A 16,515-nucleotide genomic window follows, 5' to 3' on the forward strand; every position below is an offset into this window, starting at 1 on the left:
ATATTAATTATTTCCTGTATTTGATGCTTTACATGTTGTAAAAACATCTCTGCTTTCTTGACACCGCAGCCACGCTTCCAGTTTTTACATGGTAATACCTCAATGCTGTTGTTTTTAAACACAATGGGAAATTAACATCAGCCGCTAGCCAAATGCTGCAAGGTTTATCGTCACAACCAGACACCCTGGACGATGGCCAAAACTCATTTGGAGCTCCTGTTGGGTTTGAAAAATGAATCGGGCTGAGGTTGTCCAGTAAGGAACACTCGGTGTATTTTGTGATACATGTTGGTGTTGGACACAGGAGTTGTTTTTTCTCCCCAATCAGATAATATTCACTGCGATATGAGGTTTTACTTTAGAATTTTTCCCTGATAAGAAGAAAGCGAGGCAGTGAGGGGTGTAATCATGGACTAAAATGACGTATTTACTGGTCTTTCTCTGTTATGACAGGAAATTAACTAAATCAATAACCAACTTTTACGTGTGACCAATACAAAAAGTTTGAGTTGCACCTGATTTTTGGACACGTGCACCCTGGAGCCTTGTACGGTATGAGCTAGACAGGTCTATATGTGTAGAGTTATTAGATATCGTGGCTTCTCTTTCCAGCTGTCTCTGCTGCTGTAAATCTACACCTGATGATGGAGGAGAATACTTTGCTTGTGTCAGGGGTTTTTCCCAAGGCGTAGGTGATAAAGTCACCGGTAAGGTAGCTTGTGTTGGAGCAATGAGGGCTTGAATTCTCCCCTGAAACACTCAGAGAATCAGCTTAGAGTAATTCAAGCTGCTTCTTGATAGCATTACAAAGTTTGTTCACACCCTTGTTTTGTTACTGTTCGGAGATGTAAATGTGTACTGGAATTAAGCGACTCCTCAGCATGAGAGTCTGGGAACCAGTGCTTCAGAAGTGGGCATGCTATGAGTTCAGCAAGTAGCTTAAACCCAAGTGTCGGCTTCAGTATCCTAAATGAGATTTCTCCCCCTTGATAAGTGTTAACCATGGCTCCTTATTGAACCTTTCTAAGGCCATAGAGCTGCCTCGCTCAATCTCTGTCGCAAAATCTGGACCCGGCGCTGTAACTTCACTCCTAAAGTCTTTGGACGTAGTCGAGGGTATGTGTGGGAGCATGCTGCACCGGGCTTCTCTTTTCAATAGGTGAAGTGTTTCTTAATCTCTCTCCTCGCTCCGTCCTCGTCTCCGTTCTGGATGTTTTCCAGAAGCCTCAGAGGAATTCAATGGCGACTCCCCTGCTGTGTCCCTGAGTCTCCAGCCGTTCGTCTCTCTGAGAAACAAGCGGAGGAATGTAGCCCGAAATGTGATGTTTGGGAGGAAAAGTAGTTTTGGTTTTCACCCTTCTCTCTCCACATTTCTGTTTTACTCTCAGACTTCATGTCTCTCTTTCTGTCACACAGTTTCGTCATGCAGTTTTCAAAGACAAACCCGTCATAATTCACTTTCAAGTGGACTCTTTGCAGCCTCTAATTGGGATCTTCCAACATTGCATCCTATGATGAATCACTGTCACCACTCCGTTGGGTTTAGCAGTGATTAATAATTGATAGAAGTGGGGTTTTTTTATCACTCTCCAGTGGATTTAGCAATAATTTTGGTACTTTTTAACTTATCAGTGCTATTTGGGAACATTTCATTTGAAGTTGATTGGCTGCAGATATTGTAAAGACTTTCTTGCTCTGAAAATGAGTGTTTAAGGTAGTATGTGTGTGTCGAGATATCCAGTTTTAATCGCATCGAAGATTCTCGGTTGCTGCGTAATTAAATTCCACTCCTTGCTTGTAAATCATCTGCGCATCCCAAGCACACACACACACACACACACACACACATTATTCAATCACGTTTCCACACCCTATTTGTTCCTCGTAAATCATCCGTTTCAGCAACACGTGCACAAACAAAAACACAGGCCAACGTTACGGCATATGTGACTCGCTTTGAATGGCTGGTTCTTTGCCTGAGGTTAAACGGGGAGAGGAACCTCAAGCTCTTCAAACTTAAAACTATTGTTGAGCTTCTGAGGTCACGGAAAAATTTGATTTGGCCTTTCCTGTTTGTCTTTGTTCTATTTTGATAATCATTGCTCTGTAAGTCGTGGAACTTCAGATCCCATGATGCTCTGGGGATGTTAACAGGAAGTATAATGTTGCTGTTGATTCAGCTACAACTTGAGGCCTATATATGTATTTATTATCAAACTGACACCATAAAAAGTACGCCGAATTAGCTATTAGCGGTCTTTAATTGCAGTGTACTCATGGTTGTACAGACAACTACCACTGGAATACTTTGATACAGAAGAAAACTTAAAAGCGGCATAATTATCAGGCAAGTTCTGTAGTTGTGAGGACTATCTATTTTTCTATGATCTCCAAGTGGATTTATGACATGAATTCTCAGAGGACATCAGAGATAATGAAAACCTCAGACAGTTTAAATCACACAGAATATAAAATCGTGTATATCACGTCTCTGTGTTCAGATTTGACTGAGTTATTATGACTCTTTACTCACACGATTGCAGCTAAAGTGTGCTAAAGGTTTTATTAATTTCCTCTGCGAGCTGTGTGTTGCAGCCATTTAGAGGCTGCAATATAGGTCATAAATCCCACCCCCCAGTGTTAGCAGATGGGACATGGGCCAAAATAAAACCTTGACACTTCAAATAACCCTTCTTATCACCCTGATTTATGTTCAGGCATTCATTTTCTGTTAAGTCTGGTTTAAGTAGTTATTTGAAGCTATAAAAAGGGGGTTGAAATGTCATGATTTACAGCTGAGCTTTGCCTGTGATTGGGTTGACAGGTGTAATTGTCTTCATTTTTGTACAGAAGAGTAAGTGGAGTTGCCATAATCAGTTTCTACATAGACTCAGGATGTCTTCTATACCTCATCACAATAGATCATTGGCAAATAAGCAACCTGCACTCAAAGATACCCACGCTGAAAGTATCCTTCTGGTCCTGTAAGACACCTGAGATAAGAGCTTATTCCATTTTATCATCCTCTTTCTTCATGGAGCTCCAGAGGCTTTTTTTAAGAAACAAAGCAGCCCTGTTGCGAGATTTACAGACCTCATTATTGCACAAGGCGAAGTACAAGCGTACCCACTGCCATCCTGCACGAGACACCAATTGCTTTTTAATGGTACGGCGTTGTGCATGTATTCCCCTCTGCTGCTTGATTTAATTGTCTGCCTCAAGTGTGCTGTGAGCCTCAACGTCAGCACACACACACACACACACATACATACTGCACACTGACACACACCGTTGTCTTCATAGCAGCCTGTAGGCATTCTCATCATCCCCCATCAGGGTGTTGCCAGTTTTGATTTCCCACAGCGCCGTGCAGTCACTGCTGACAATGCTAGCAGGTATACTGCCAATATGCTCTTCATTAAACATTCCACTTAGGCGTAAGTGTGTACATGTGTCCATCTGTCTGTGTGTGCGTGGACAGTCCCTTCCCCTTCTGGCAGTGCGGAGGAACTGGCTTTGACGTCTTGCCAGTGGGTTAAGCCGTTTAACCTAATCTGAACTCGAGGATGTGATTGGTTGACAGTTGAGGAGGGAGGAAGCCTCTCCCAGCTGTCCTGCTGTTCACTGGTATTTTTTAAAGTCTTTTTTTTTCCTTGGGGGGAAGTTGTACAGTTCAGGCTCGGGCAGTCCTGTAGTCTCATAACAGGATGGGAGGATGGATGGATGGATGGATGGATTATTGATCCCCAGGGAAAGTTAGGCATCCAGCACCTTACAAGAGACATACAAAAAATGCCAATCAAACAAGAATATAAACATAGAAACAAGAGTATAAGAAAAAGAATATATGAATTTGAAACAAAAACATGAGATTAGAAAATGAATATAAAAATGATAGTAAGAATAAAGGAATAAAGAACAATAAGATAAGAATGAAAACCAACAATATATAAATGAAAAACAAGAATGTAAGAATGAAAAACAGGAAAACGAGAATGAAAAACAGGAATATGAGAATGAAAAACAGGAATATGAGAATGAAAAACAAGAATATAAGAATGAAAAACAGAAATATAAGAATGAAAAACAGGAATATAAGAATGAAAAACAGGAAAACGAGAATGAAAAACAGGAATACGAGAATGAAAAACAGGAATATGAGAATGAAAAACAAGAATATAAGAATGAAAAACAAATTTATAAGAAAGAAATACAAGAATATACAGTATAAGAATAAAAGCACAGCAGTAAAGTGATAAAACCTGTTACTATACTGAATATCCTTCCAATTTGAAAAACTGGTGATGAAATGGTACATTAGCCAATACCAACACGCTATAGGGAGCATTTTCTCTCCTCCGACTCAAGCAGAGCTGTTGCTGGGTTAACCAGTGTACAGTCCACAGTGGGGATGAAGAACAACAGCAGGGGATCTTTGTGATTTGTCTTCTCACATGACAAGTGCTGCAGTTGCTTCAGGCAGCGTGGATATAGGAGCACCGTCAAGCTGAAGAATGAGCACTTTAACATGACACTATTAAACCAGATTTTTATGGACTTCAGTGTTTGGTCCTTTCAGAAAATAGCCTGTTTGTTTAGGCTATTAAACACGGTGGCGAGTCATGATTTTGAGCCTTGGGGGAAATTCCTAATGTAAATCATTTCTGCTTTTCCAAGTAAACGATCTTGGAACAGGTCAGAATGACGGCATGTATTCTGAGGAACTTAGGTAGAAAAACGGTAAGACAGCTTTGGATTTAAACCAGAGTATCATGATAAGGTTGACCATGAAAAACAAAACCCCACAGATTTAAAAGCTCCAATTACTGCTTAGTGTGAACACTCACAGCCAGACAGGAGTTTAGTCAAGGTTCAGGTGATTCCTCTCTCAGCAGGGTGTAACTATCTCTTTCATTTTCAGTCCTTCCATATTTCTCCCTGCTCTCTCCTTGTCTCTTTGTCACATACCCTTGAAGCTAATTTGTTTTTTAGTAATCCAGTATGGATTTCCTGACATTTGCATCTTCAAGAAAGGTTGATTTTTGTAAATTTAAAGTAATATCTGAAAGTAATAACAACACATTCTTTCTCTCATCCGTCTGACAAAGAGCTGAAAAAGATCCCTGCTGCAGCTCATAGCAGGGGGCCAGTGCAAGAAACCGAACAGCTTTGAGGTGTTTTTTTTCCTGGCTTTTCCCTCGGTGGAGAGTTCTTATCGTCAGTCTCACCCATCTGGTTTCCATCCCTGTTGACATTAGTCAGAGTGCAGGATTACAGACCTTTCAAACATGCCTTTACTTCATGCCGATTTGCCTCAAGTCATATTCTATTGTTTCCTGCATGCCTTTACACTTTATTTTGAAAATCAGAATCCCGCAGGGGCAGTGAGATATCTTGATTTTAATTTCCGAAAAGCCTTGAAGCTCAGTTTATACTTTAATTGTAGTAAAATAAACTTAAACCAAAAAAAAAGCCAAATGTAATATAGCATAACCCAACCATAAATGGTATGTGCAGTCATTTTTGGGGGGTTTCATAGGTCATTTGCATTCATGACGCTGTGGGAGATTCTGTAAACCCTCCGCACACCACGACACATGGTGAGAATATTTTACTTGGACATGAGTTGCAGGGCAAGACAGGAACTAAAGAAAGGGAGAGTAAAGGAAAATATTGGAGGAAAAACACAATGATTAACAGGTAAAATATGTCTCTGTAGACTTTTATATGGTAAAAAGGACAGGTTTTGAGAGAAAAGTGGAGTGATGGCACATTCATGTGGTTTCTAAATAATAGGAAAATTTAGTTCTTGACTGAGGAAATTCACAAAAGTTGGAACAAGTCTGAACTTTTGCCAACTTTGATGTCACAGAAACATGGCAACGAAAGGAAATGTTTCACGGGGCACATATTTGCAAGTCACACAGGTGCTCCTAATCATAAAAATTAGGCCAACTGTCTCAAAAAATATGACATAATGGTCACAGTCTGGAGCCTTGATTCACCCTGATAAATACCACACAAAGTCTTTGCAGCTTCCATGTTGTTTCCAAGCTTATGAACACACCAGAGTCAGAAGTACGACTTCCAGACTCAAGAACAAGGCACCATACAATCTATCTGTTTTGCATGGGAGAAAGAAAGATAGACGTTCCTTAGCTGCTCATCTCTAACATAAAGGGAGCTTTGGCCACAGAGAGACAGGAACTAAAGCAGAGAATGGAGACCAAAGAGATAAAGTGAAGTGAAATATGGGGAGGTTTTCTCAGCTATAGGCCTCAAGGGGCAAAAGGAGACTGGCGAGTAAAAAAGAGAGAGCAATTACTTTGATATACATCCCAGTTTACCCAGGCGCTAACCCTGTAGCATGAGAGAGGTCTGGGATTGGATGTAGGAGGGGAAAGTGTGTTTGCTGATTTTTCTGTGTTTTTGCTGGCTGATGACTTTGTGGAGGATGTTTCTGGCACAAAGACAGTCTGACGAGTAGACAGGCGCTCTGACAGCTTACTGGCAAGTCTCTATCGAAAGGCAAAGAGCCCATTGGTTTAACTGTTGTCTGCACACCAGACAAGGGAGTGAGTGAGTCCAAAGAAAAAGACAGCAAGAGAAGTAGAAATAAGACCACATCTTCCCTGATTGCTAGGCAAGTTGCATTGTGTTGTTCAAGTTCAATCTAGGGCTTCCCTAACTAAAGATTTTCCAAGTCGAGTAGTAGAAGTTAGTTTACGCAGTAAGGGGAGGTTCTCAAGATGGTTTCAAAGACCTGCAAACATCGCATTACACAAACTACTGCATGTCTACATCAATAACTACTACTAATAAGTACTTTTTGAGACTGCAAAGTAACCCAAAATAGAACAAACCAGAGGCTCTTAGCCAACAAACTAGGGAGGAAGCTAACACAGAAGGCTAATATCACCAAAGTTTTGAAGGGTCAAGGCCGAAGCGAGCTGCCTGTTAAAGACATTGCTAATGGCAAAAGTGGTAGTAATTCTGAATGTGTTAAACAAAGTATACATACACATGAACTCGCCTTGTTACGTTGCCCACTTGCTCAGCTACGATTCTGGTGCTCCTTCCACCAAAGCCACCTCCTCCTGGCCATCCAAAGTTCCTGTGCTAGCGGTGTACGTATCAGCACTCCCCCTGGTTAGCTTCATGGCTAACAGCGCTAACTACTGTAGGAGCTACAGTTAGCAGCAGTTGTGTTGCAACCATCCTCCTGATACTTTTGTCTTGGCCCTGTCGACAAGACTAAGACACTACACATCAACTAATGTTTTTTTCAACTTTTAGGTGGCACCCCTAATTAAAACTTTGGGTACCTTAATTTGAAGCAATTTGGTTCAGTTGCCATCAATTTGGGCTGACACAGCCTGGTTTATTATCAATAACACAGACCAGAAACACTCACAGCGTGCGATCTACCACAATCAACCTGCCAGCTGACCAGAATGGATATTTCCATCATTAGTTGTGACATACAACCCCCCCATGTTTTGTTTCTGTTGTACCACTAAAATTTTAAGTCTAGTTTGCTGAAAAGAAAAGAGCATGATTCATTTTATGAAAGGTAAACACAAAGAGGAAGCAGTGACCACAGGCTGCAGACAGTCTCAGTGGTTTATAGGGATCTTTTTTTTCTCTTTGCTGGAGACTAACCAGTTATTTTGCTGCTCTCTGCTGTCCCATAAATAACAATGTTGTGTTTTCCTCATTAGCCACGTCACAAACAAGAGGATTTTAGTTTAACAGCTGAATTGCTGCGAGGGAACAGTGAAAAGATGCAAACACAAGTGCTTGTGTTTGTTCCTTTTCCCATGTCTGGAGCTATTTTTGATTACTTCTGGAGGCTCGGCTTGTCCCTTGGGGAAGTTTTTTTTGGCTGATGCTGTTTGCCAGGCTTGAATCCAGATTCCAGCACGGTTCACTGATGGACAGTCGGTTGTTAAGGCTTCCCTGGTAGACCTTCTCGCCTTCTAATTATCTTAAAAGACAAGAACTGTGTTGGTGGGAGGCCCAAAAGGACAGCTGTGTGAAACTGGACTCTGCCTTTTAAGGACGCGACCATGGCCTTTGCATGTCGCTTTTACAATCCAGCAGGAAAATCTGACCTCAGTCTTTTTAATTGCGTGTCTGCATGCAAGCGCACATGCCAATGAATGCCTCACTGTGTGCAAAGTGCTCAGTATGTCTGTTTGCAATGCATCATTCCACATATGCTAGATAAGAGAAAAAACCTTCTCCGAGATCTGTGTGGATCTGAGTGACTACAAGTGTATGTTTCTGGCCGGCTAAGAAAGCCTCATTGATGGTGGCTGCTGAATGAAGTGATTGTGATTTGAACTGAAAGGACCTCAGTCTGGGCTCCACAGGGCCTAGTTTGCTCTGTTCAGCTGAAACAGACACAGCAGTTATTTTTAGACCTTTAAACTCTCAAACTAAGAACTTGTTGGAGAGATTTGCTTGAGGTGCTCTTTCATTTACAATCCTCACGTTCCTTATTCGTTACCCCGATACATGCAGAACCTATATATATCACGTGTGACCTCGGCTGGATGACCGTTTCCTCTGCTGAAGCTGTTGCCAAGATGAGAGCAGATCACGAGATCAGGCTTTTCCTTCCTTTTTAAGGGCCACGTTAAGTTAGTAAGCAGCCTTTGCTCCGCTGTTTGCTGGTGTTGCTTCTGTTTGGGTTGGTAAATAGACGATCGCACAGGATGGTAAGCAAGGAAAATCTTTGGAAGCAGTGCAGCATTTAGTCTTTGTTCCGTAAATAAAGATGGCTTCACCCTGAAGCTGTAGTGTCTCAAAGTCAGGAATGAGAGCAGCTTTATCTACCTATTAAACTTTTAGATAGTCCACCAACTAGAACACAGCGGTACGTCACTATATCCTTTCGATAGCGTCAGGGGAAGATGGCCGCCATGTGAAGTTTGGGAACAGTAGTGGAGAGCATTAAATACCGCAATCTCTATGATTCACCTGAAAAGTAGATTGAGGTCGCCTTCGAGATCGAACGTGATCTAAAATTGTCCGATCACCCACTTGTGGTTTTGCTTAAAATTTGACTACCTGACACAGAAAACTGCTCTATATCCATTTCCAGCGCTGTTATTTCCATTCAGAAAGTGCCTGAGGTGGCTTAAAAACAGTAGATAAGATGGAATCCATGACCATTTAAGACAAGATCTTTGTGTTTTAACTTTGCGTCTTTGCAACCTTTACAATTTGTCACCCAAGAAAGACCTGTGCGACGAAATCCCTCTAATCAGCATTGCCATCTAATTGGCTGCACCACTCTATTGGTTTGTTCAAGCAGCAAGGATCCTCTAGTCAATGACGTTATGTGAAATTTGGAAAAAGAATCAATCGCTATCTCTATGATTCACCTAAAAAGTGGATTGTGGACTACAAATCTGATCATGATCTAAAATCGTCTGATTGCCCATTGATCTATGGCCTTTTTCAAGCCATAGAAAACGGCTCTTTTTCTATTTCCAGGGATGTTATTTCCATCCAGAAATCACTGGAGGTGTCATTAAAAAGTACAAAAGGTGGAAATAGAAGCAGAGAATCCTTGACTATTTAGGAAACAAACATTGCGTGCCACAAGGTGGTCTTATCCTTGCTGGCAAGTGGGATTAAGGTATTATCTCAGGCGGGGATGACACTGTAGGTTTTTAAGTGAAAGGCACAAGGTTTACACAGTATTTTGAGTCTTCTGAGACCGTTACCACAGTTGTAATTAATCACTGCTTGGTCTTTTGGCCTAAAACCGGATAAGAGTGGGTGTTTTGTTTAGTTTCACATCATCCCACTTGTCTCTCATTTCCTGGTTCTGCACTAGAACTATCTCCTCAAAATCAAACACTGCCAGCTTAAAATAAAAGACTTGGTCGCCTTACATGTGGTTTGGTTTACAAACCTGAATCATCTCTGATATTATCTGGCTTTTAAAGTTTAATTTCCCATACTTCTTTTTAATACAGCTTTGAAGTTTGATCCCACGTCTTTCACCAGATTGAGTGAACTTGGCCAGCTACTGTATGTTGTTTTTAGAGGTTTGCTTCAGTGCCCAAACAGAGCAGAATCTGACCACGCCCGTGGGTGTAAGTCCTGCTTTCCTTACGTTCCAGGTCTTCTGCTCTCACCTTTTCATTTCAGCTTCATTTTGAACAAATTAAGTTTTTTTCCTGCCAGCTTGTTGTTTTTGAGAACAGGTCAGGTTCATGACGGGCAGCACTTACAGAATCGAGTGTTGAATCGGTAAGAAGATACAGCAGCATGTACACATCATGTGTTCGTGACGCCTGTATTATTCTTACTGGTATTAATATCTAAAACATTTCACCACCGTTCCCTCAATGACATTCCCCTCTGCATTCCAGAGTCTTACATTACTTGAATGTGATATGGGATATCTCCCCGATGCATGCACACCGGCTCACTGTAGCCACTGGAGAAGGGTTTGCTGATATTAAAGGAAATTGCTTTTGCCCGAAACATACTTGGAAATCTTGCCTCAGTCTAATTCAGTTCACCTTGCACAACATGACCGGCTGCACCCCGTCCATAGATATTTTCAGTTTCTTGCTCATGTTTTTTTGCGAAAACCCTGATCTCTGCCTAATACACAAGAATTAGAAAAAGACAGAAACATGACTGACAGCAGTGCTTTACAATTTTAGCCATCTCCAAAGTGAATTTAAACTGTCCCAAAATCAAAATGTTGATTCTTTACTTTGTTTTTTATCAGCTTTACTTGTTTGATAAAAGTATTAGCATTCAAAGTACTTTTACCTCCAAGTTGAAGTACTTTAGTACATTGATTTACTGTAAACTTGTTGCGTTGTCCCATTAAACTGCAGTTCACTGTTTTACGCTTCGAGGTCCCCTGAAAGGAAATCCCCGTCCTGCTGTGCGTTTAGCTCTCTAGCTCTATTAGCTCAGTTTGCTCCGTTAGCTGTTTGTTTTTCTTCTTTTTATTACATGAGTGTTCAAAACAAGGAAATCCATGTTTTGTCACCGCTAACATGATAGAGGAGACAATTTTCTGTGTTTAAATATGCACATGGCGCATTATCGAGACAAACCAGAACCAATAATGCAGGGCGACGAATAAGTGAGGAGGTTGGCCTGCCAGGTGTGTGAAATACTTTGTTAAAAGACGTTTAAACCACTAACGTTATACATGCACTCTCTGTGTTACACTGCTAGCATGCTACCAAAGTTAGCTAGCTAAATATGCCCTTTTCGCTTAGAAAAAATGTCTGAATACATTCATCATTCAGTGAGCAAATACCTTAATGCTAACTTCTTGTGGCACACGTACTCGAGGCATCTTCCAGACCAAATATAAAAGAAGGAAGGAAGTAAATTATTAATAGTTTTTGTTTGTCTAACGTTTCTTCTTTTCCTCCTTCTGTATACCTCAACTCTCTAACACGAAGCTCCCCCATCTTCCTCTTCTTTCTGCCTCAGCATGTGTTTTTTTGGTTCACATGATGAAGCTCCTGCGTCTCCTCCAAGCTCAACATTGTTTTCCAGAGAACTGGACGCTGTCCTGTTGAAGTTGGACATTTCACACAGGAGTTTCCATGCAAGTTTTTAATGAGGCAAATTTAAAGCTGGCCAAAAGTGAAGTTTAATCAAAGAAACATTCAAATGAAGTTACGCAAATCAGTGCAGACGAACACACGAGCCTTGCTGAGTTAAGTCTTTGTTTGAATAGATGTATTTAAAGTTATATATTTGTGGCTAAAACTTGAGTAAAGAAAGCGAAGGGAGGAGTTTCACCAACATATCTTGGTTTTCCATCTTGGTTTTCTTCTCTTTCTTCTTTGTCTCCTTCCCTCGTCTTTAAGCCGTGTTTGCTCTCGGATTCTCTCCCAACCTGTTCTCCCACTTCCTCCTCTCCTCTTCCCTCTTAACCTGCTTTAAACCAAGATTACTGCTATACCCAGAACTGGATCCTGTCCAAACTCTGGAGATCCTCGAGCTGCGCACACGACGGTGGCATCTGCCAGTCTGGCTCTGTCATAACAAACACATAGGGGTTGTCACTCGGTCAGTTTGTACCATCGCTATCTGACATCGTTGTTTCTAGAGGGCCTGGGTAGCATGAGAAAGTGTGTGTATGTGTGTGTGTGAGTACAGTACACGGGTGTGTCCTCGCAGACAGACTGACCACACAGAAACAGATGGACGCACACACACACACACACACACACGGTAGCCAGATGGTGACGGACTTGGCCGACACCCTGGCCTTCGCCGCTCTGATTCCTCTCCTCCTCATTTTTCTTCTCACCACGCTCAGCCCGACTCACTCTCCATGAAAACAGTCAGATGGCGGTTGTAAAACGCCAGAAGTGCAGGAAGGCAATCTCGCTCTTTAAATTAATGAGACTAATGATCATAATTGTTGAAATTGAGCACATGCCTAAATCGTAAAATTGCTCAAATTTGATTTCTTAATGTCACCTGCAATAAAACGCCAAATGATGCTCATATTGCACATCGTTTTCATAAAACATGTATATGTTATCTTCTTGACTTGCCATTATACACATTTTACATTTTCTTTGTTTATTGTTATGCACCAATATATCAAGGCAACAATGATGAGCCTGATTCTGCCAACCAAACTATAATCTCACTATTTAGCATCATGCAGTGACTCATGAGCGATATATATAGACACTTACATCAACACCTACCTTTCCTACTCTTAATATTAGAGTGTACGTTTTGTCTGCAGGTGACTCATGAATCTCAGATGTGCAGATAAAGTCATAATCTGTTTTTCTCTTGTGTGTGCCTGTCAAAGAAAGGAATGCTCGCCGTCGTGTAACTACACATTAACTTGGCTCGGGCCTCATCAGACTCTCTGAATGTATAATAGCACGCTGTAACTCCCGAGTGGTACCATTTAGCTTCAGAACATTATCCCGGGCTAATTTTAGGTTTGGTTCCACGTCTATTTTGGAAATCCCAAATTCTGTAGAAGAGGTTATTTGATGCTTGTTATGTTCCAGACAAAATAATGGCATACATGCTAACAAAACAATGCTTACGCTGCACTCCCTGCATCAGGTAAAGCTACACCATTAGACACACACATTCACTTTTCCTGGGGCGTTGTGGTTGTTATCGAACACTCCCAGCTGAGCCTCGGCCTCCAGCTATTCATTAGGCTCAAACCTGGAGCCTGGACCTCACGACAAGGTCAAAAGTCATTAGCTCGTTAAGTGAGGAAAGGCTCGTTATAGACAATGGCATCCATGTGTTTTTTTTTTTATGTATTTGTGGCATGTTTTACCAACTCCTTCATAAAAATGTTATATTCATACTCTGCATGTCTAAGGAAAGGTAGTTGACACTTATTTGGTTAAATAACTGTGATAACCTTTGAAGGAGACCCACATTCCTGCTCTCCCCAATTGCATTATCAGCACTCCCCTGATGAGATGCCGTGTGAACTCTGCATTACTTCCCGTTCCTCCTCTCACCTCCCCCGCTCTCCACTTTCCTCTTTCATTCTGATCTAATTTGTTTCTCCTGTCTCTGTTCCTTCTCTTCCAGCAACGTTCACCCGGCAAAGTGCTGTTCGACCTGGTTTGTGTTCATCTCAACCTGTCAGAGGGAGACTACTTTGGACTGGAGTACCAGGACCAGCGCAAGATGACGGTAAGAGATGTGCACATCTACACAGAAACACACAGTAACATTTATGTCCTATAATCTCTTATGCTACTTGTTACTACTTGTCATATTATGTTGTGTGATGTTATGTTACGTTACGATGCGCTAAGTTACATTACATTACGTTACGTTACGATGCGCTACGCTATGCTACGTTACGTTGCGTTGTGTTGCGTTACGTTGTGTGTAATGTTGCATATTGTGTATATATAACACAATACACACATAATGTTATGTTATATTATGCCATGCTACATTTTGTATGTTTGAACTTTGTGCAAGATACCAAAATCTACATTCTGTGCCATATTTTTGCTGAATTTTGAGAATTTCCTTACACTGGAAGCCATTTTTAGGGTTCAAAATATGACTATTTATGTGAATCCGTGTGTTAAGTAACACGTTCCTTACGTGTTGTCAAGATATGAGTCTTATTATATTAAATTTACTACCCATGCATAGTCTGTCCTGTCTTACTGTCATACTGGGTTCAGGTTTTCTTTTCTACATGTTATTGTAAAAATCTAATAATAAATTAAAATGTAATATATCTTATTATACTTACCCTTTTTAATAATGTTAAGGTCAAGGTCACCAGAGGTCAGATGCAAATTGCCTCCGCGTCTGAAATAAAACCTCGGTGTATGCAGATTATATCCAATCCATATAAAAATGCACAATTGTTTTGCCAACATGATCTTTCTCACGTTTATCTGCTTTAAAACCACATCACTTACGCAGATCTACATCAGCGTCTCAAATGTTTTGCGCAGTCTTTTCAGTGAACTGTTGAACTTTCTGTTTAGCTATCTTCCTTTTATCTACATGTGGATTTAAGCATCCACCTGGGCTGGAGCTGTTCCACCTATTACATACAAGAGCAGCTGGTTGTTATAATATGTACGTTCCTGAGGTGTGTCTGTTGTTGCTAACGTCTGCTGGTAGAATCGGCATTAACGTGGAAAAAGCTCGTAATACAGACAAACAGTCAGTCAGAAGAATCTCTTACTAGCACATACAAATAAATGAGTGGACTCGCAACACAGACGCTCACTGTGCATTTCATCGCCTCGGGCATAAGTCGTTTTGAAATGGTCCAGTGGAAGAAATGATGTCATGCCAGCTCAATAATAACATTGTGAGCACACGTACACAGAAAGAAGCAGGCCGACACACAAATACATGCAGCTGTATATCAAGTCGACAACTGAGGGCTTCTTATCTTGTTTATGTCGGCTCGTGTGAATTTTATAGCGGCGATAAATAACCTATATTGAAAATACACTCGGCTATAAGTCCAAAGATAATACGAGCAGCATCTGAAGCATGACGTTTTCATGTGCTCACATTGTCAGACTGACATTATGGCTGCAGCTGAAGATTATAGTCATTATTGATCAACCGTTTAGTGACAAGTGAAATGAAAGTGACATCTTTAAATTACTTTTTTTGTCGAACCAACAATCCAAAACCTAAAGAGTCTCCACTTACTGTCATGAGTGACAAAGAAAAGCAGCAAATCCTCACGTTTAAGAATCTCGAAGCAGCAAATGTTTGACATTTTTGCTTGAAACAAAGACTTAAACGATTAATTGATGATCGAATAGTCAGCAATTAATCTTCTTTCGATCGACTAATCAATTAATGGACTAATCGTTGCACCTCTAACTGCCATTATGCTTTATAAGGAGCTCTCATTGCGTTTTCCAAGTGTCATGGTGTGTTCAGGGGTCATTTTTTATGTAAGACCAGATTGTTTAGGAGTGTCAGGATTTGATTAAGTGTTTAGTACTGCTGAAAGCCGAAGAAAGCATAGCTGAAAGCTTTATGTGACAGCTGCAAAGTTTCATAATATCGTTGCCTATTAAATCTTGAGCTATTGAACTTTTAAACAAACTCTTAAAAAAAGGCCCACAGATTAATTTTTAGGAGAAAATCTCTTCGATGTACTGTTACTATAATGAAGTCGTGCCTTGTCCTCCACAGGTGTGGCTGGATCTGCTGAAACCGACCCTGAAACAGCTCAGACGTAAGTAGCTCACAGATTCTTGACTCTTATTCCAACCTTCCACACAATTTTCCTGAATTACTCATAGCAGGATTCTGCCATTTAAAATAAGTCGCATCATCTTCTCAGCCTCTGCCTCTCTCATCCCGTCTCTCCCATCTTAACCGTAACTCTTCTTTTCTCCTCCTCCAGGGCCTAAAAACACCATCCTTCGCTTCGTGGTGAAGTTCTTCCCCCCTGACCACACGCAGCTCTCGGAGGAGCTGACTCGGTAGGTCTTCTAAGCACAGAAACCACACCTATCTGAGGAAGAAGAACCTCGTAGGTTCAAAGACGTGTTGTTTTGCTGTTGGTTTTTTTTGTCTGGCCACTGGCTGTTTTTCAGTCATTCAGTTCTGTCCATCCGTTAAAAAATGTTGTTTTGTTCCTGTTGTTTTCCTTCGTCTGCCGCTTACCATTTATAACACATTTATATCCTTATGCCACGACATCAAAGACCAGTTTTTTTTTCTTTTCTGCACCCAGACAAGACGTTTTAGGCTGCCATGTGGGAACCAGGCTCATGAAAACATTTGTTGTTCCAAAACAGCTGAAAGAAGATGAATGTTCCTGAGTTTTACTATAAAAAGACTGAGGCCTGTTACTCTGGAGGACAAACTCTGATGTTACAGCGATCTCAGACATCGCACTGGATCTAGAGACGCATCTTTTCTGCCCTGTTAGCATTCAAAGATTAGATTATATGGCACAAAACGTTCGCGCTCCCACCTATCGCCTCCTCTTCACCTCCGTGTTTAGAA

At 41.1% G+C, this 16,515-nt stretch overlaps 1 protein-coding gene across 1 annotated transcript in view; it reads left to right on the plus strand.

The window, feature by feature from the left end:
* LOC140992326 (FERM, ARHGEF and pleckstrin domain-containing protein 1-like) overlaps window positions 1-16,515 on the plus strand; it is a 59,980-nt gene that overhangs the window by 17,457 nt on the left and 26,008 nt on the right. The window contains 3 exon segments of the mRNA XM_073462630.1: window positions 13,588-13,692; window positions 15,694-15,736; window positions 15,908-15,986. Of these exon segments, the coding sequence (XP_073318731.1) occupies window positions 13,588-13,692; window positions 15,694-15,736; window positions 15,908-15,986 (227 nt within the window).

The sequence above is a fragment of the Pagrus major genome, chromosome 24 (assembly GCF_040436345.1).
Source record: "Pagrus major chromosome 24, Pma_NU_1.0".
NCBI lineage: Eukaryota > Metazoa > Chordata > Actinopteri > Spariformes > Sparidae > Pagrus > Pagrus major.